The sequence below is a fragment of the Cherax quadricarinatus genome, chromosome 8, assembly GCF_038502225.1.
Source record: "Cherax quadricarinatus isolate ZL_2023a chromosome 8, ASM3850222v1, whole genome shotgun sequence".
Classification (NCBI taxonomy): domain Eukaryota; kingdom Metazoa; phylum Arthropoda; class Malacostraca; order Decapoda; family Parastacidae; genus Cherax; species Cherax quadricarinatus.
The window spans coordinates 41,222,944-41,243,961 of NC_091299.1; the positions used below are offsets into that span (position 1 = coordinate 41,222,944).

Here is a 21,018-nt window from a genome sequence, read left to right on the forward strand (position 1 = left end):
TAGTAACTTATCACCGATTCCATATACTTGTAACATCTGCCACATTGCTCCTCTATCCACTCTATCATATGCCTTTTCTAAATCCATAAATGCAGTAAAAACTTCCCTATCTTTATCTAAATACTGTTCACATATATGCTTCAATGTAAACACTTGATCTACACATCCCCTACCCACTCTGAAACCTCCTTGCTCATCCGCAATCCTACATTCTGTCTTACCTCTAATTCTTTGAATAATAACCCTACTGTACACTTTTCCTGGTATTCTCAATAAACTTATTCCTCTATAATTTTTACAATCTCTTTTGTCCCCCCTTCCCTTTATATAAAGGGACTATACATGCTCTCTGCCATTCCCTAGGTACCTTCCCCTCTTTCATACATTTATTAAACAAAAGTACCAACCACTCCAACACTATATCCTCCCCTGCTTTTAACATTTCTGTCATGATCCCATCAGTTCCAGCTGCTTTACCCCCTTTCATTCTCCGTAATGCCTCACGTACCTCCCCCACACTTACATTCTGCTCTTCTTCACTCCTAAAAGATGGTATACCTCCCTTGCCAGTGCATGAAATTACCACCTCCCTTTCTTCCTCAACATTTAAAAGTTCCTCAAAATATTCTCGCCATCTACCTAATACCTCCCTCTCCCCATCTACTAACTCCCCTACTCTGTTTTTAACTGACAAATCCATACGTTCCCTGGGCTTTCTTAACTTGTTTAACTCACTCCAAAAATTTTTCTTATTTTCATACACTTAATACACTTAAATAATTGTTCGAGTTGGGAGCTGTTCGAAACTCGAGGTACCACTATATTTTTTTTTTTTTTCAACAAGTCGGCCGTCTCCCACCGAGGCAGGGTGATCCAAGAAAGAAAGAAAATCCCCAAAAATAAAATACTTTCATCATCATTCAACACTTTCACCACACTCACATTATCACTGTTTTTGCAGAGGTGCTCAGAACACAACAGTTTAGAAGAAGCATATACGTATAAAGATACACAACATATCCCTCCAAACTGCCACTGTATATATCTTTCTTAAATAATTAATGTATTTGTCTGCAGTGTCAAAAAAAAAATCTTGCCCCCCTGCATCCAGATTTTTCAAGAATTGAAAGGATCAAGATATTTTGCTAGTGTGTTGGTCCCATTGTATCACAATTTTGAAGCCATTGTCAGTCCTGTAATATGATGCCACAAGCTCAGCCCACTCAGATAAGCTGTGAGCCATAAATTTGGGCCTAGATATGAGAGAATGGGTCTATACGGTAAGCGTGCACCATATAAAAAAATATCCTGCAGCTCACAGTGCATAGTGAGGAAAAAACTGCGACTGTGCTTTTGGTTTAAAACAGTGACCGCGGTGTATCTTCATATGGTTTTTATGGTTGTATTTTCGGTTTCTTGGTCTCATTTGATAGAATGGAAGATACATCGATAGTGATGATTTTGGTTAGTTTCAGGACTGAAAGTAGTTCGAAAGTGACCTCAAAGTAGTGGAAGTGTTTGATTTTTGTTGATATTCCAGAGTACACATAGGCTATCCAACTGGCCAGTCTAATACACATTTAGGAATGCACTGACATTATTTATACAATTATTACAGTAATGCAGTAGTCTGCATAAAAGTAAATTTTAAAATTTTTGTGTGAATATAAATTCAAAATGAAAAGCAAGGATAATATAAGAGGGTCCTGGAGATGTGACTAAGGAGCAGAGAAAATATTTATTTAGTACCAGGAATGTCTACATGGTTTATTTTGGACCCTGTTTTCAAACTGGTATTTGTTGAATTTTGTGTGCAGTTGGCCAAATTACCAATTTCTGAGCACTTTATTGGTTAGTTGAAATAGGTAAATGGGCAGTTTCTTGTCCTCATTTAATAAAATATAAGGAAGACTAGCAAAATAGCTGTGAGTTTGGTTGTCTGGTACAATACAATAGAATTGGCGAAATTGCTGATGTGTAAATATCGCTGAGACCGCTAACTTTGCAAGAGCATAATTCCATAAGTTTTCCATCAAATTTCATACTTTTGGTTTCATTACCTTCGGAAAAGGATTATCATTTCATAAGCTAGAGTTTTTTTTTTTTTTTTTTTTTTAATTCTTCGACCCTGGGAGCAAGTTTGTGAGCAGAGTTGCAATGCTGAAAGTGTTAAACTTGTTTAATTTGTTTACATTTCATGTATTTGGTAGTTGTGTACATGCCTTGAGTGTGTAGCAGCAATCTGTTGCATCCTTAGTACACACACAACAGTGGCAGTAAGGTATCGTTTTTTGTGACAGATGGATTTTGTTTTTAATTACACCATTATGCTATTTTGGTGTTATTTTTAATTATTTATTTTTATTATCACACCGGCCGATTTCCACCAAGGCAGGGTGGCCCGAAAAAGAAAAACTTTCACCATCATTCACTCCATCACTGTCTTGCCAGAAGGGTGCTTTACACTACAGTTTTTAAACTGCAACATTAACACCCCTCCTTCAGAGTGCAGGCACTGTACTTCCCATCTCCAGGACTCAAGTCCGGCCTGCCGGTTTCCCTGAATCCCTTCATAAATGTTACTTTGCTCACACTCCAACAGCACGTCAAGTATTAAAAACCATTTGTCTCCATTCACTCCTATCAAACACGCTCACGCATGCCTGCTGGAAGTCCAAGCCCCTCGCACACAAAACCTCCTTTACCCCCTCCCTCCAACCCTTCCTAGGCCGACCCCTACCCCGCCTTCCTTCCACTACAGACTGATACACTCTTGAAGTCATTCTGTTTCGCTCCATTCTCTCTACATGTCCGAACCACCTCAACAACCCTTCCTCAGCCCTCTGGACAACAGTTTTGGTAATCCCGCACCTCCTCCTAACTTCCAAACTACGAATTCTCTGCATTATATTCACACCACACATTGCCCTCAGACATGACATCTCCACTGCCTCCAGCCTTCTCCTCGCTGCAACATTCATCACCCACGCTTCACACCCATATAAGAGCGTTGGTAAAACTATACTCTCATACATTCCCCTCTTTGCCTCCAAGGACAAAGTTCTTTGTCTCCACAGACTCCTAAGTGCACCACTCACTCTTTTTCCCTCATCAATTCTATGATTCACCTCATCTTTCATAGACCCATCCGCTGACACGTCCACTCCCAAATATCTATATTATAAACATGCATGGGAACTACCTTTCTAAGGGGGAGAGGGCCTGCTTATTGGCCTTGAAGGAAGAAAACATCTCCATGAAGGAAATAGCATGGCAAACAGCAATCTGAGTTGGCATTGTCTTCTCTGGTGGCTATATGACATTCTCGCCACCATGGTTCCTGCTCCTAAACTAACCCATGGCAATTCTAAGACGACCTTGACAGTGATGGATCGGTTACTGAAAAGACTAGTTTCATCCGAAGCAAAGAAAACCCACCTAAATCTTGTTAAAGATGTGTTAGAGAGGACTAGACATCAAGGACTGCAGAAAGACCTCTACCTTCCCTCAAACAGCACAACTGTAAAACTGCTGTTATAAAAGGCTATAACTACCGAAAAGTTGGACTTGCATAGTAAATTGAAGCATTGGAGTCTAGAGCAGTAGAGTAAGGTGATGTTTAGTGATGAATCCAATTTTAGATGCATCCAAAGCATCCCAGGAAAAGTTTGTCACTCTTGTGGTAGCAACAGGTGCAACCCCAAGTACCTATAGAGAGAAGTGTTCAACACATAGGCTGTTGTATAGTATGGATTGCATTCAGTGGGGTTGTGACGGGGAGCATAGTTCTGTTCTTCCTTCCTAGAAACGAAACAGTTTATTAAAAATAGAATTAGGCATTAAAATCATTAAAAAAGTAAAATGCACATAAAGCACATTGGTCAGAGAGCTGGTTGTAAGTCTGAGTGGTCATTAAACAGGTAGGTCATTAAGTGAGGAGTACTTGTACTTTTTTTGGCATTCAAAGTTAATTTTTCTTGTAAAACAGGGTAGAGTGCAAGGCTTATTTTTGTCAACACTGTACTATACTTTTGGAATATATCATGAGACATTTATAAACTTCACATCAGTCATCCATCTTTTATAAATAAAATCAAATAAATAAATAAAGTTTATTTCTTTGTAAAGGTTACAATGTGTAATTACAATTTTGATTTGCTAAGTATAAAGATAGCCACTATCATGCCGAGGCATTTCAGGCAAACTAATCCTAATACATAGTAACTAATTAAAACTAGATAAGATAATAGTACATAGTAACTATACCTAAAACTAAACATGGAATAGTGGTTAGCTGTTTTACAATCTTATTTGAACTTAATAAATCTTATGTAAACTTAGTACAAAATCTAACTCACAAATAATGGTGCAGGAGGTAATATTTTATGGAATGGCAGAATTAAAAGCCAGGAGGTCACATCATAAGACTAATTAGCAGATATTTTGGCAGATTTGGTTAATATTGAGAAATGAAATGATTTTATGGATTGGCAGAATTGAGAGCCTAGATGTCACATGATAAAACTATTTAGCAGATGTTTGGTTAATTTAGTTAATATTGTGAGATAAGATGATTTTTTAGCAAAGTCCTAAATTTATAAGCTGTTATGGGATCCTTGACCTGTTCCAATAGCGAGTTCCAGATCTTTGGGCCTTTTATGTGCATAGCGTTCTTGCATAGTGAGAGTCTGACTTGAGGGATGTTGAAAAGTGCCTTATGCCTTGTATTGTGACTGTCCATTCTGTTGTAACTGTCGAGGAGTAGTTTTAGGGGAGGGTTTACAGTGGAGTTTAAAGTTCTGTATATGTAGTAGGCACAATAATAAGAGTGTATGTCTTGTATTTTTAGTAAGTTGAGTCTTGAAAAGTGGTGGTGTGTGCTGTCTAGCACAGGAGCTGGTTATCACCCGCACAGCAGCTTTGTTTTTGTATTATTAAGGGTCTAAGGTGGTTGAGCCCCAGACACAAATACCATAGGTGAGGTAAGGATATATTAGAGAATGGTACAGGGTAAGGAGAGTCATTTGTGGTACATAGTATCATATCTTGGAAAGGATTCCTACTAATTTGGAAATTTTCTAAGCTATGTGATGGGTATGGGACTGAAATTTAAGATTACAGTCAAGGAGAAGACCTAGAAATTTGCCCTCAATGTGTCTTGATATAGGGGAACCATTTAACAGTATGTTGAGTTGAATATTTGAGGCTCTGTTTTCAAACAGCATGAAGTATGTGTATGATGTGTGTATTTGTACATAGTTGTTCTATATTTATTTTACCTTATTTTTCAGACTATTTCTGTGTTGTACTGTATATAGAAATTATCTTTTTTGCTTTTTTGTGTGAAAAATTTCAGTGACATTGTGTAAGAATGCAGTATTGGATGTCTTGTAAGCCTGAAATAATAGGGAAAATAAAAAAATGTAGCATTAATGCTGTCTTATTATTTCTACACAAATGCAGAAAAGATGTCCCATCAACAGATACATTGCTAATGGTATTAAGAGTGATAATGTTACTTGTGTTGATGCTCATCCACAAATTTGCTACACTGAATATTCTTTGCATAATTCAGAAGCCTTCGAGTGACCCCCCAGAAATAAAAACCTACTGGAGTGAGAACAGAGCTTCTCACCAACAGCTCCACTTAATGTTATGTCTGCATAAATACAAATAGTTTTTTATATTTAATCCCATAAGGTAAAAAATCTCTTCCGCAACAATTTATAAATAACGTTGAGCAGAAAGTGTTATTTATGAAGTAGTTTTACTTATTAGTCAGTGAACTAATACTTGTAATTTTAGGCACAAAGTTCAGTATTGTTACTTACATATTATTTCCTTTCAGTGCAGTGCTTGACACTGTTATTGAAGAACTGAAGAATATTCTTAAAAGGGATTTTAACAAGAGAATGATTGAAGCAACAGCGTTCAAAACATTTGAAGCGTGGTGGGATGAACAGGAAAGAAAGTTTAAGGTATGTTTTACAACTTTGTGTAAAATAAGTAGTTTAAGAAAAAAATTTGTGGCTTCCTGTAGGATACATTATGTAGAAGTCTTTACAAATCAATTATATTTTCATTATTTAACCTTTTCAGGGTCAATGCCGTACTAGTACAGCTTGCACACCAGGGTTGGTGCCGTACTAGTACAGTGGACCCCCAGTTATGGTAATTAATCCGTTCCAAAGAGAGTGATTAAACCCGAATCTGATGATTTCTGAATTCATTTTTCCCTTAAGAAATAATGTAAATCCAATTAATCCATTTCAGACACCCAGAAGTATTAAAAAAAATTACTTACATGAAATATACATTTACCTACACAGAAAACAATGAGACATGCAGAATAAAACAATAAAATGACACCTTTATTGAAGACTTGTTGATGAGTGATAAGATGGGAGGAGGGGAGAGGATGGAGGTGTACTATTGTTTGGAAGGGGAATCCTCTTCCATAAAGACTTCAGGTACCAAGTCCTTTTCCTGGGTTACTTCCCTTTTTCGTTTTTTAATGCCACTAAGACCAGCTTGAGAGTCACTGAACCCCTGTCGCTCAAAAAAGTGCCTCAGAGAGGTCTCTTTCTGGCATATGTTAGGAATCGTGGTGGTGGCAGGGGAGTGTGTCGGGAGACAGGACAAGATAGTCCTTCAATATGACATTGATATCAACTCTCCGGCTTATTTATCCAGCACAATTCATCTAATGACATAATAAACAATATTAATAACATAATAACACGATAATTAACTCTAGAATGAATAAAATATATCATTAGTATGTGACGAGTGTTGCTGTGTTGTTGTTGGGTGTAAAAGGGCCACTGAAAGATAAGTCTTACATAGTGGTAGTGATGGTGGCATCGGTGTTGTCAGTGTCACACTATATACTTCCAACAACATTGGAGGAGTCAGTTTCGTGCTGTCCTTTTTCTTTTGATTAATCGCTTAACTTACTTGCTGTACTGTTAATGCTACACTTTATCGCTGGCTGGCGCTATGGCCTTTATCAACTCCTGCTGCTTTGGTATCGTACATATCGCAGAATCACTGAAGAAGGCACATTCTCCCCTCTCTCTCAGCCCTTTAAGAAAGGGTTAGCTGGCACTAGGAACTTCCTTTGGGCCCATGGTGGCTTATTTAGCAGTTGCAAGCACTAAAAAGAATGGAATAATACTAAATGTATCGTATGAATGAGTGGGATCCTGCTCACTGGCTGATAAACAATGGCACACCGAGTGTCGGGCTGCTGTTGCCATGTGGACGCGTTCAGGACAAATGACTATTACTGAGCTCAATGACGATCCTTGAGCCAATATTTTGACCAGAAAATGTTACTATTTCCAAATATTACAAAATCCGATGACTACAAAATCCGTGGGTCCACTGTGCTCGTAAATTCTAGCGCCTTCAAACCTAGCGAGAGAAAGCTGGTAGGCCTACATATGAAAGAATGGGTCTGTGTGGTCAGTGTGCGCAGCATAAAAAAAAACTTGAAGCACGCAGTGCATAATGAGATAAAAAAAAAAAACTCTGACCACGTTTTTGGTTTAAAACAGCGATTTTGCAGTGTATTTTCATATGGTATTTACGGTTGTAGTCTCATTTTCTTGGTCTCAGTTGATAGAATGGAAGACATATTACAGAAATAGAGATGACTTTGATTGGTTTCACAATGAAAAGTACCTTGAAATTGAGCTTAAAGTAGTTGAAATGTTCGATTTTTACCAGTGTTCAAGAGTAAACAAATCACGCCACGCGTCCAGTACACGTACGTCAACTGGCGAGTCTGATAATCTTTCACAGGTGCACTGATATTATTTGTACCATTTTTACAATAATGCAGTAGTCTGCATAAGAGTAAATCTATTTTTTGTGAGAAAAAAATTCAAAATAGAAAGCAAAAGAAATGTAAGAGGGGCCTAGAGACGTGACTAATGAACAGAGAAAATGTTATTTTAGTGCCAGGAATGTCTGTCTTGATTATTCTGGACCCTATTTTGAAATTGGCATCTTTTGAAATTTGTGTGAAATTGGCCAAATTGCCAATTTCCGACCACTTATTGGATAGTTGAAGTCGCTAAATGGGTGGTTTCTTGTATTCATTCGATAGAACAAATGGAGCTCTAGTGAAATAGCTATGATTTTTGTCTACTGGTACATAGGAATTGGCTCAAAGTGGGCGAAATCGCCAATGCGTAAACGTCGTCAAGACTGCTAACTTCACAAGAGCATAATTCCATAAATTTTCCATCAAATTTCACACTTTTGGTGTCATTATGATCGGGAAAGATTCTCTATCATTTCATAAGAAACTTTTTTTTTTGGGGGGGGGGGCCTCTCAACCCTCAAAGGGTATAGATTTTATTCATTAAATTTTCCTTTTGTCAGGGTTCGCCAACCTAATTTCAGTATATTTTCTGATATATTTTTTTACACTTTATATATAAATGCAATGTTTTTATAAAACCTTTTTACACTTCTTGATACATACAGTTTGCTTCAGTTTTTTTTCCTTTATATAACTGCACAAAATATTGTGTGTTGTGACACTTAACCCTTACGTTCACGTGTGTAGCGCTCCAACCTTGATTTTCCCCATTTGAAAGCATGTAAAAAAAAATCGTAGATTTACGTTTGGAGCCCCCCACACATAGATCTACGTTTGGACAGTTTAAGGGTTAATAATGGAGCATCACTAACTACACTTAAACTTGCAACACTGATATTCTGTGCAGAAACAAGTGTTTGTAAAATTGATCACAATTATTCCAAATACATTAGTGGATTTGTCTTTTGTAGCAGTCAAAGTTTCAGTGTAAGAGCAGATTGAAATAACATAAACTGAACAAGAAAGTGTGTATTTCTGATCTGTGCAGGTATCATGTCTTACAATAAGAGCTGATTTACTGTTTGATTTATACAGTATTACTCAAGAGTTATTAACCTTTCATTCTGCATTGGTAAGCATTTCCTAAAAATCAAATGGCAATTTTTCTTACAGGGTTGTAGAGCAGTAATAACCGAATATTGTGTAACTACAAAGAGATAACTGAAGCTAATGAAAACTTAAATTTTTATGGTGTATTAAATGTTGACAACTTGTAGCCTGTAGTGTCTGGTGACAAAAATTGTTCAGAGTGTTGAAATATTTATGCTGTAGACCCCTGGAAATACACCTACCATCCGACTTACGACCGAGTTCGGTTCCAAGAAACCGGTCGTAAGTCGAAATGGACGTAAGTCGAACTTTACTACTGAATATCAACATCACATTTTTGTAATGCCTTTATTTTATTGTTTTATTTTGGTATTTCATGTTTTACTTTACTTTTTATGCAGTTAGTACTGTATTTTATACTGTAAGGTTTAGGATAAACACTGTGTACAACACAAATAGTTGTTTATTTCCCAGAAATTTGGCAAAAAAAACACGGTCGTAAGTCGAGTGGTCGTAAGTCAAGCAGGTCGTAAGTCGAATGGTAGGTGTATTCTTCAGGTGTTTATCCTTCAGGTATCCATCTTTCAGGTATCCATCTTTTAGGTATCCCTGGGTTAAAGTCTGAAAATTGAGTCTTTATTAAAATTAATTTTATTCAAGGTTAAGAATATATGGGGAAAATAGAGAAAAATAAGTATTAAAGCACTAGCTAAAAATAACAGACCAGTAGCCCTAACTTCCCACATTAATAAAATCGTCGATAGAGTGATGAGATGTCAGATTACAAACTTCATGGAACAGTACAATCTTCATAGCCCAGACCAACACAGTTTTAGAACTGGATGATTATGCCTATCCCAACTGCTGAACTACTATGACAGAATTATGGAGGCATTGGAAGAAAACCAAAATGCAGATGTGAAAAATCACCTATTTTGGTAAGGCATTAAACATATGCAATCATGGGGTGATTGCACACAAAATGAGGGCCATAGGCATTATAGGGAAGGTAGGCAGATGCATTTTTAGGTTCCTAACACACAAACCAGCATCAGCAAGGTAAAAAGCTCAGTTCATCAAGGCACTGTCCTGGCACTTATACTTTTTCTCCTCATAGCAGTCATAGATCAAACTATCCATCCATCCCAGTTTTGTATCATCATTTGCAGATGACACCAAAATAAGCATGAAAGCAGTTGAAGGAAGATATAAGCAGTGTTTTCCATTGAGCAGTGGAGAATATGATGATCAATGAGATAATTTCCATCTGCTTAGGTATGAAAAGAATGAAGTCAAAAGGGACACTATACAAAACTCGAGAGGATTGTCAGATAGAACAATAGGAACATGTGGAAGACTTGAGAATAATTATGTCAGCTGACCCTTCTTTCAAAGAACACAATAAGATTAAGGTCACGACAACCAATAGGATGACGGGATGGATATTGAGAACCTTCACAACAAGGGAAATAATGCCAGTGGTAACATTTTTCAAATCATTTGTGCTCTCTCATTTGGAATATTGCTCAGTATTAATGGCCACATTCAGAGCAGGTGAAATATCAGAGCTGGAACAGAAACAGAGATCATTTACAGCAAGTGTAGAGCCAATAAAGCATTTAAATTAGTAGGAGTGCTTTAACCCTTTCAGGGTCGACAGACCCTCTCCCAAACTTGTTCTCAGGGTCAGAAAATATTTGAAAAAAAAAAATTTATGAAGATTTTTTTTTTTTTTTTAATTTTATAGGCTAAAAAAAATTTTTTTTTTGCCATCAATACTTACCGGGATATGGAAGCATGAAGTTGACAGAAATTGAACCGCATATGGCAACATCGGCGACTGCCGGTCACTGGGTAATCGTTTATTTTGCTTTTTCTACCTTTCTCTATTATTTTTTAATATTTTCACAAACACTGTTGTCATTACAGTGGACCCCCGGTTTGTGATATTAATCCATTCCTGAGAGCTCATCGTAAACCAAAATTATCAGAAAGCGAATCAGTTTTCCCCATAAGAAATGATGGAAATCAAATTAATCCGTGCAAGACACCCAAAAGTATAAAAAAAAAAAAAACTTTTACCACATGAAATATTAAGTTTAATGCACACAAACTGAAGAAGACATGCACAGTTTGTAGTATGTACTCTGCTAACAATAGAATACATGACACTTACCTTTAATGAAGATCTGGTGATGACTGATGAGATGGGAGGAGGGGAGAGTGTCGAACTTATTGTTTAGAAGGGGAATCCCCCTCCATTAGGACTTGAGGTACCAAGTCCTTTTCCGGGGTTACTTCCCTTCTTCTTTTAATGCCACTAGGACCAGCTTGAGAGTCACTGGACTTCTGGCGCACAACAAATCTGTCCATAGAGGCTTGTACCTCTCATTCCTGTATGACTTTCCTAAAGTGGTTCACAACAGTGTCATTGTACAGGTTGCCAACACGGCTTGCAGTAGCTGTGTGAGGGTGATTTTCATCAAAAAAGCTTTGCACTTCAAGCCACTTTGCACACATTTCCTTAATCTTTGAAGTAGGCAACTTCTTCAATTTCTCCATCCCATCCTCCGAAGCAGTTTCCTCAGGTCTGGCCTCTTGCTATTGAAGATGATCTTGCAGCTCATCAGTAGTTAGCTCATCATTGTTCTCCTCCAACTCTTCCACATCCTCCCCACTAACCTCCAACCCCAAAGACTTTCCCAATGCCACAATGGATTCCTCAACTGGCATAGGATTCCCAGGGTTACTCTCAAACCCTTCAAAATCCCTTTTGTCTACACATTCTATCCACAGTTTTTTCCAGGTAGAGTTCAAGGTTCTCTTAGTCACTCCCACCCAAGCCTTACCTATAAGGTTTACACAATTGAGGATATTAAAGTGATCCTTCCAAAACTCTCTTAGAGTCAATAGAGTGTCTGTGGTCACTTCAAAGCACCTTTCAAACATAGCTTCTATGTACAGTTTCTTGAAGTTGGAAATGACCTGCTGGTCCATGGGCTGCAGGAGAGGAGTGGTATTAGGAGGCAAAAAATTGACCTTAATGAAGCTCATGTCCCCAGAAAGCCGCTCTGCCAAGTCTGTAGAATGACCAGGGGCATTGTCTAATACCAGGAGGCACTTAAGGTCTAATTTCTTTTCAATTAGGTAATTTTTCACATTGGGGGCAAATGCATGGTGTAACCAGTCATAGAAGTCCCTAGTGACCCATGCCTTAGTGTTTGCCCTCCACAGCACACACAAATTAGCCTTGAGGATATTCTTTTGCCTGAACGCTCTGGGAGTTTCTGAGTGATACCCCAATAAAGGCTTCACTTTGCAATCACCACTAGCATTGGCATACATCAGAAGAGTAAGCCTGTCTTTCATAGGCTTATGTCCTGGGAGTGCCTTTTCCTCCTGAGTAATGTAGGTCCTGCTTGGCAATTTCTTCCAAAACAGGCCTGTTTCGTCGCAATTAAACACTTGTTCAGGTTTAAATTCTTCACTGTCTATGTAATCCTTGAATTCCTTCACATATTTTTCAGCTGCTTTTCGGTCTGAACTGGCAGCCTCACCATGCCTAATCACACTATGTATGCCACTACAATTCTTAAATCTTTCAACCCAACCTTTGCTGGCCTTAAATTCACTCACATTACCACTAGTTGCAGGCAATTGCTTAACCAAACCATCATGCAACTGCCTAGCCTTTTCACAAATGATCACTTGAAAGATGCTATCTCCTGCTATCTGTTTTTCATTTATCCACACCAATAACAGTCTCTCAACATCTTCTAACACTTGCGGTCGCTGTTTTGTAATCACAGTTGCACCTTTTGCAGCAACAGCTTCCTTGATTGCCGTTTTCCTGGTCACTATAGTAGAGATGGTTGATTGGGGTTTTGTATACAAATTGGCCAGCTCCGACACATGCACTCCACTTTTGAATTTTGCAATTATCTCTTTCTTCATTTCAATAGTCATTAGCACCCTTGTTCTCGAAGGGTTGGCACTAGAAGCTTTCTTGGGGCCCTTGGTGACTTACTTTGCAGAAACAAGCACCAAAACCACTGTGATAATATGGAATGTACCGAATGTATCCTTAGATGAGAGCACACTGGCTGGCTTGTAAACACTGGCACACACAGGGCAGTTCAGGCCACACATGGACATGTCTCGGACAAATCGCGTATACCGGGTTTTGTAACGGGAACCAAGGCAAAATTTTTGCGATACAGTGCATCGAATACCGGATTTATCGGATACCGATGGCATTGCGAACCGGGGATCCACTGTATATTGTTTAACAAAACATGTTTACACAAAGTAACAAAATGTTGTTTATTACAATTTTTCTATATTATATGCACATATACACCTACCATCCGACTTACGACCTGCTCGACTTACGACCACTTGACTTACGACCGTGTTTTTATGCCAAATTTCTGGGAAATAAACAACTATTTGTATTGTACAGTGTTTATCCTAAACCTTACAGTATAAAATATAGTACTAACAACATAAAAAGTAAAGTAAAACATGAAATACCAAAATAAAACAATAAAATAGTCATTACAAAAATGTTTTGTTGATATTCAATAGTAAAGTTCGACTTAGGACCATTTCGACTTACGACCGGTTTCTCGGAACCGAACTCAGTCGTAAGTTGGATGGTAGGTGTATACAGTCACTGGACATGTTCTTCAAAGTTCTGCAGCCTGTGGAACTCTTTGAAACACGGTGTCATGCACTATGATGTTTCACACTCCTCACACATAAAACAAGTGTCTCTGCATTGTTGTGGGCATTTTTTTTTTGTATGTGCACAGACGTAATACCTCTTCTGAGCCTTTTTTCTTGAAAGTAGTAGCAGGCAGTTTCATTAGGAAGCAATCACCAGGCTTCAGATGAGAAGGTAGTTGTCGATAATTTCGTGGGCGGTTTTCTATTGCAGGTGTTGTTCCTTGGTACTTGATTATTATTTGTCTGATGACAGACAAACAAAATTTGCAATATAGTGGTTTGTTTCTGGTCCTCATCTTATATATATTATAAGCATTGAGCATGGAAATGTCCAGAATATGCAAAAAGAGTTTTATGTACCACTTATAACTCTTGCAAACACAATCAGCCAACCCAATCCGCATGTCACATTTCTCCACTGAATGCATATTGAGGGTGTAGCCCATCACAGCTGCAGGTTTTAGAATGGGTTCATTGCTCTCTCTATGCTGCCTGCCAGTGTCTGCCATTTCGTTAGGGCGAACTGATGACAACAGTATGACATCTCATTTGTCATGCCACCAAAATGCTATGATGTCATTGGCAGCAAACGCCTGCACCTCGCCTCTATGAGTGCCAGCGTCGAACCTGGGCATATGTTTACGATTTCCATGCACTGTGCCACACACGTCTTGTCATGTTCACTCTCAAGAAATTGCTGAGTAAGGGGCTTGTGTACCAGTTATCAGTATATAATATATTCCCCTTACCAAGATATGGTTTCATCATTGTTCTAACCACATCACCAGAGATACCCAGTAACTTCCTTGTATCTCACATTGTATTATTTCCAGTGTACACAGTTATATCCAATACAAGACCACTGTAGCAATCACAAAGCACAAACAACTTTATACCAAAGCGTTTCCTCTTGCTTAGTATATACTGCTTGAATGACAGTCTTCCTTTGAACAGAATTAAAGACTCATCAGTAGCAAGCTTCCTGAAGAGATAAAAATACATACTGAATTTCTGTTTCAGATACACAAACACATTCCTAGTCTTGCATAACCTGTCGTTTCTGTCAGACCTGGTTTTGTCTGAGAAGTGAAGCATACGTAATAGTAGCACAAATCGATTCACTCTTATTATATCACTGAAACCTGGGGTTGCAATCAGGTGGTCTGCTGACCAGTATGATTTGACACTGTGCTTATACACATGTGGCATAAGCAGTATTGTGGCAAAAAAAAGATGCATCTTCCACTGGTGTAGACGTGATTTTGGTGAAAGTATTGTGTTTGCCATGGTGTAATCGAAGTATCTGTTGCTTTCCCTGACAATAATTTCCATCAGGGGTTCGTCAAAGAATAACTCGAAACATTCCAGTTCAGTGGCATGGTTGCCAAGTGTACAAGATGGCCGTATTCCACTTTGACTTTCATCAGAGTGATGGGGATTGGGAGCAAAATTGGCAGCTTCCTGCTAATCCTAGGTACGGTCTGCTGGTGGGTACTGGATACTGACAGGTGGTTGTGGTTGTGGAGGTTATGGTTGTGGAGGTTGTGGTTGTGGAGGTTATGGTTGTGGAGGTTGTGGTTGTGGAGGTTGTGGTTGTGGAGGTTGTGGTTGTGGAGGTTGTGGTTGTGGAGGTTGGTGTAGTGGGTGGGTGGGGGATTGTGACCTTTGTTGTAGTTCAGCTGAGTCAGCGGCGTGGGTGGCAGTATGGCCCACTGCTGGTGCCTCATGGCTGGCATCACCACTACCACCAATAGATGCATGCACATTTTCCCTCCCAGTTGCAACACTATCATCTTCATTTTCACTATCTGCTCGTGTTGTACAGCCACGGGATGTACTCCGAGATGTACTCCTTACCCTTGGAATAGCATATGGCACACTACCAGAGCGCATATACCGTCGTATATACTGATGCTTCACTGGAGAATATTCTACTTCACTTTCATTACTGGAACTGTTTTCAAGAGATTGGAGTTCATATTCGCTATCACTATCATCACCATTGCTCACATCTTGAGTCCTGGATATGGGAAAATACGAGTTTCCTCTTTCATTATGGTACAACTGAACATGAACAAGATGGCTAAGCACCAGAGGTGGAAGGTTGAGGGTCACCTGGATTTTTCTCACTATTACCGGTATTATGGTCATTAGTTTCAGTTACAACCTCCAGAAAACCTTGATAGTCATCTTCAATGACACTTCCATCTGTATTAGAACTGTCACTGGGGAACAGAAGTGTCCCAATTCGCCGAGGAGTGGGGAGTTTCTTACCGCGAGGCATGGTGAGCAAGGTGTACTAAAATGGCATTCCCACAATGCACCACTGGGCCCCCAAATTTTTTCCTACCACGCACACTAACCACAGACCCATTCTCTTACATCTAGGCCTACCAGCTGTTTCCCGCTTAATTTGAAGCCGTTAGAATTTACGCGTACTAGTACGGCACCATCCCTGGCGCGTAAGCCGTACTAGTACGGCACCAACCCTGAAAGGGTTAAAGCCCTAAGGCATTCCCAGTAAGTCTTAAGGGCCTTATTGCAAATATGTACACTGCTGTAACAACATACTTGAAAGAGAGAAATGGAAGGATGTTCAAAATGAACTCAATAAAAAGCAAGGGTGTAGTGGGCACAACATTTGGGGAACTAGAATATTCACCATCTTACCAAAAGATATCAAGAACACTTCTGGGACAAGTGTAGAAGTCTTCAAGAGGAAATTGGATAAGTATCTTCACCAGGTGCCAGGTTAACTAAGCTGTGATGAATATGTGGATCAACAAACCACCTGTAGCAACAGCCTAGTTGACCAGGCTAGCACCAGACAAGCCTGGCCATCAGGCTCTGGGAGTAGAAAATTTCTCAAAACTAATCAGAGATATTCCTTAGAATTCCAAGAAAATGCAAACAATTTTTTTGAAAACATAGCAGATATTCATATTTCACCCAGGTTATCTTTCTGAAAGCTGCACTACCAATGATCTCCACAACTTATGGCAAAAATAGAGTTGTGTTCGTTAGACATCTGTTGTCAAGGCCTCGGGGAAACTGGTTGTTGACTCATTTTAAGAGTTCATTTCTTTCATTACATTATTGGTATAAAAAAAGTTGAATTAAGATACATGTGTAACACTTGGGTATCTATTTTGAAGAGGCTTGACCAATCAGTGCATTTTTCAGTTCAAAAGAGCATATTAGCTAGAAAGCATATTCCTTCCACAGAAAGTGGAAAGTGATATTATGAATAACCCTCAAAACCACCTGCACTCACATCATTGTACAGAATTTTTGTTGCACTCGTTCTTGTATGCAGTAGGATAAAAAGTGACAAGAAAGCATTTTATCTTACCTTCTATTCCTTGTTGCTGCAAATTTGTGTATAATTGTGGTCCTTATTGGCTAAAATGGCCTCCACCTGTGGCCTTTGTCTTCACTACATGGAATTTGCCTGGAGGATGTTCTGGGGGTAAGTGCCTAGTCCATGGCCAGGCCTTCTGGTGGATCAGGACCTGATCAACCAGGATGTTACTGCTAGTTGCATGCAAACCGATGTACAAGCCACAGCTTGGCTGGCCAGGTACTGACATTAGGTGCCTGTCTAGTTCCTTCTTGAAGACATCCAGGGGTCTGTTGATAATCCTCATTATGTATGCTGGGAGGTAGTTGAACAGTCTTGGGCCCCTGACACTTGTTGTGTTGTCTTCTAATGTACTTATGGCACCCCTATTTTTCATTGGGGGATGTTGAACTGCCAGCTGTAGGGAGTGATTTCTGTGCGCAGACTTGGGACTAGTCCCTCTAGGATTTTCCAAGTGTATATTATGGTGTATCTATCTTGCCTGCATTCCAAGGAGTACAGGTGAATGGACTTCAACCGTTCCCACTAATTTAGGTGCTTTATTATATTATATGTGCAGTGAAGGTTCTCTGTATATTCTCTAAGTCTACAATTTCACCTGCCCTGGAAGGGGTCATTGGTGTACAGCAATACAGCAGTGATACTAGGCCTAGGGAGAACAAGCAATTTGAAGGTTCTTATTATCCAGCCTATCAGTTTCGTATTAGATATGGTAAGCATTATTGTGATCTTTGAAAGTGCGATTTTCTCAAATTTATCTTTCCTAGATCCTTCACATTAGTTTTTCCCTCTGTTTGTGTGGCTGGAGTCTGTTTTAAACTCTGATCCAGTTGTTATTTCCTTGAGTTTTACATAGCGGAGAAATTGAAATTTGTAGTCATTGAATTTCATGTTTTCGTAAGCTCTACAATTTTCTCTTTTAATAACATTTGTACACTGTGTTATCGATCACCAACGTTTCAACAATTAAATAAATACAGCTAGCATAGATAAATGGCTGTTTAAGGCACATGAATGTTTAATTATGTGCTACACTAGCTGTGTGAGAAACCTAACGCCCATCAAAAATCACACCACCATCACTTTTTTTTTTCCTCCCCTAATTTTCTTCTTGGCATCCCCAGCATTACTTTTATTCCTTTTAAAAGCCATGATTAATATCCAGTGATGAAGCAAGATGATGATATATCTGAACAGAAGTGAAGATAACCAGAGTTTGACACATGATAAGTTTGTTTACACCAAGCAGTGATGCTGGGCCTACCACACACCAAGCAGTGATACTAGGCCTCCCCCACACACCAAGCAGTGATGCTAGGCCTACCACACACACCAAGCAGTGATGCTAGGCCTACCACACACACCAAGGAGTGATGCTAGGCCTACCACACACACCAAGCAGTGATGCTAGGCCTACCACACACACCAAGCAGTGATGCTAGGCCTACCACACACACCAAGCAGTGATGCTAGGCCTACCACACACCAAGCAGTGATGCTAGGCCTACCACACACACCAAGCAGTGATGCTAGGCCTACCACACACACCAAGCAGTGATGCTAGGCCTACCACACACACCAAGCAGTGATGCTAGGCCTACCACACACACCAAGCAGTGATGCTAGGCCTACCACACACACCAAGCAGTGATGCTAGGCCTACCACACACACCAAGCAGTGATGCTAGGCCTACCACACACACCAAGCAGTGATGCTAGGCCTACCACACACCAAGCAGTGATGCTAGGCCTACCACACACACCAAGCAGTGATGCTAGGCCTACCACACACACCAAGCAGTGATGCTAGGCCTACCACACACACCAAGCAGTGATGCTAGGCCTACCACACACACCAAGCAGTGATGCTAGGCCTACCACACACCAAGCAGTGATGCTAGGCCTACCACACACACCAAGCAGTGATGCTAGGCCTACCACACACACCAAGCAGTGATGCTAGGCCTACCACACACACCAAGCAGTGATGCTAGGCCTACCACAAACACCAAGCAGTGATGCTAGGCCTACCACACACACCAAGCAGTGATGCTAGGCCTACCACACACACCAAGCAGTGATGCTAGGCCTCCCACACACACCAAGCAGTGATGCCAGGCCTCCCCCCCACACCAAGCAGTGATACTAGGCCTCCCCCACACACCAAGCAGTGATACTAGGCCTCCCACACACACCAAGCAGTGATACTAGGCCTCCCACACACACCAAGCAGTGATACTAGGCCTCCCACACACACCAAGCAGTGATGCTAGGCCTCCCCCACACACCAAGCAGTGATACTAGGCCTCCCACACACACCAAGCAGTGATACTAGGCCTCCCCCACACACCAAGCAGTGATATTAGGCCTCCCACACACACCAAGCAGTGATACTAGGCCTCCCCCACACACCAAGCAGTGATACTAGGCCTCCCACACACACCAAGCAGTGATGCTAGGCCTCCCACACACACCAAGCAGTGATACTAGGCCTCCCCCACACACCAAGCAGTGATACTAGGCCTCCCACACACACCAAGCAGTGATGCTAGGCCTCCCACACACACCAAGCAGTGATACTAGGCCTCCCCCACACACCAAGCAGTGATACTAGGCCTCCCACACACACCAAGCAGTGATGCTAGGCCTCCCACACACACCAAGCAGTGATGCTAGGCCTCCCACACACACCAAGCAGTGATGCTAGGCCTCCCACACACACCAAGCAGTGATGCTAGGCCTCCCACACACACCAAGCAGTGATGCTAGGCCTCCCACACACACCAAGCAGTGATGCTAGGCCTCCCACACAAACCAAGCAGTGATGCTAGGCCTCCCACACAAACCAAGCAGTGATGCTAGGCCTCCCACACACACCAAGCAGTGATGCTAGGCCTCCCCCACACACCAAGCAGTGATGCTAGGCCTCCCACACACACCAAGCAGTGATGCTAGGCCTCCCCCACACACCAAGCAGTGATGCTGGGCCTCCCCCACACACCAAGCAGTGATGCTAGGCCTCCCCCACACACCAAGCAGTGATGCTAGGCCTCCCCCACACACCAAGCAGTGATGCTAGGCCTCCCCCACACACCAAGCAGTGATGCTAGGCCTCCCACACAGACCAAGCAGTGATGCTGGGCCTCCCACACAGACCAAGCAGTGATACTAGGCCTCCCCCACACACCAAACAGTGATGCTAGGCCTCCCCCACACACCAAGCAGTGATGCTAGGCATCCCCACACACCAAGCAGTGATGCTAGGCCTCCTCACACACCAAGCAGTGATGCTAGGCCTCCCCACACCAAGCAGTGATGCTAGGCCTCTCCCACACACCAAGCAGGGACACCAGGCCTCCCCCACACCAAGCAATGATGCCAGGCCTAACCCCACACCAAGCAGTGATGCCAGGCCTCCCCAACACACCAAGCAGTGATGCTAGGCCTCCCCAACACACCAAGCAGTGATGCTAGGCCTCCCCAACACACCAATCAGTGATGCTAGTCCTCCCCATACACCAAGCAGTGATGCTAGGCCTCCCCCACACACCAAGCATTGATGCTAGGCCTCTTCCACACACCAAGCAGTGATGCTAGGCCTCCCCACACACCAAGCAGTGTTGCTGGACCTCCCCCACACACCAAGCAGTGAAGCTAGGCCTCCCACACATACCAAGCAGTGATGCTAGGCCTCCCCCACGCACCAAGCAGTGATGCTAGGCCTCCCCCACATAAGTGATGCTAGGCCTCCCCCACACCAAGCAGTGATGCTATGCCTCCCCCACACACCAAAGCAGTGATACTAGGCCTCCCCCACACACCAAGCACTGATGCTAGGCCTCCCCCACACACCAAGCAGTGATGCTAGGCCTCCCCCACACACCAAGCAGTGATGCTATGCCTCCCTCACACACCAATGCAGTGATACTAGGCCTCCCCCCACTCCACTCAGTGATACTAGGCCTCCCCTCACACCAAGCAGTGAGGC

The 21,018-nt window shown here is 41.3% G+C and overlaps 1 protein-coding gene across 1 annotated transcript in view; it reads left to right on the forward strand.

Moving 5' to 3' along the window:
- Set1 (SET domain containing 1) overlaps nucleotides 1-21,018 on the forward strand; it is a gene marked incomplete in the record, with an annotated part of 508,988 nt that overhangs the window by 300,598 nt on the left and 187,372 nt on the right. Inside the window, 1 exon segment of the mRNA XM_070083037.1 lies at nucleotides 5,849-5,978. Within this exon segment, the coding sequence (XP_069939138.1) occupies nucleotides 5,849-5,978 (130 nt within the window).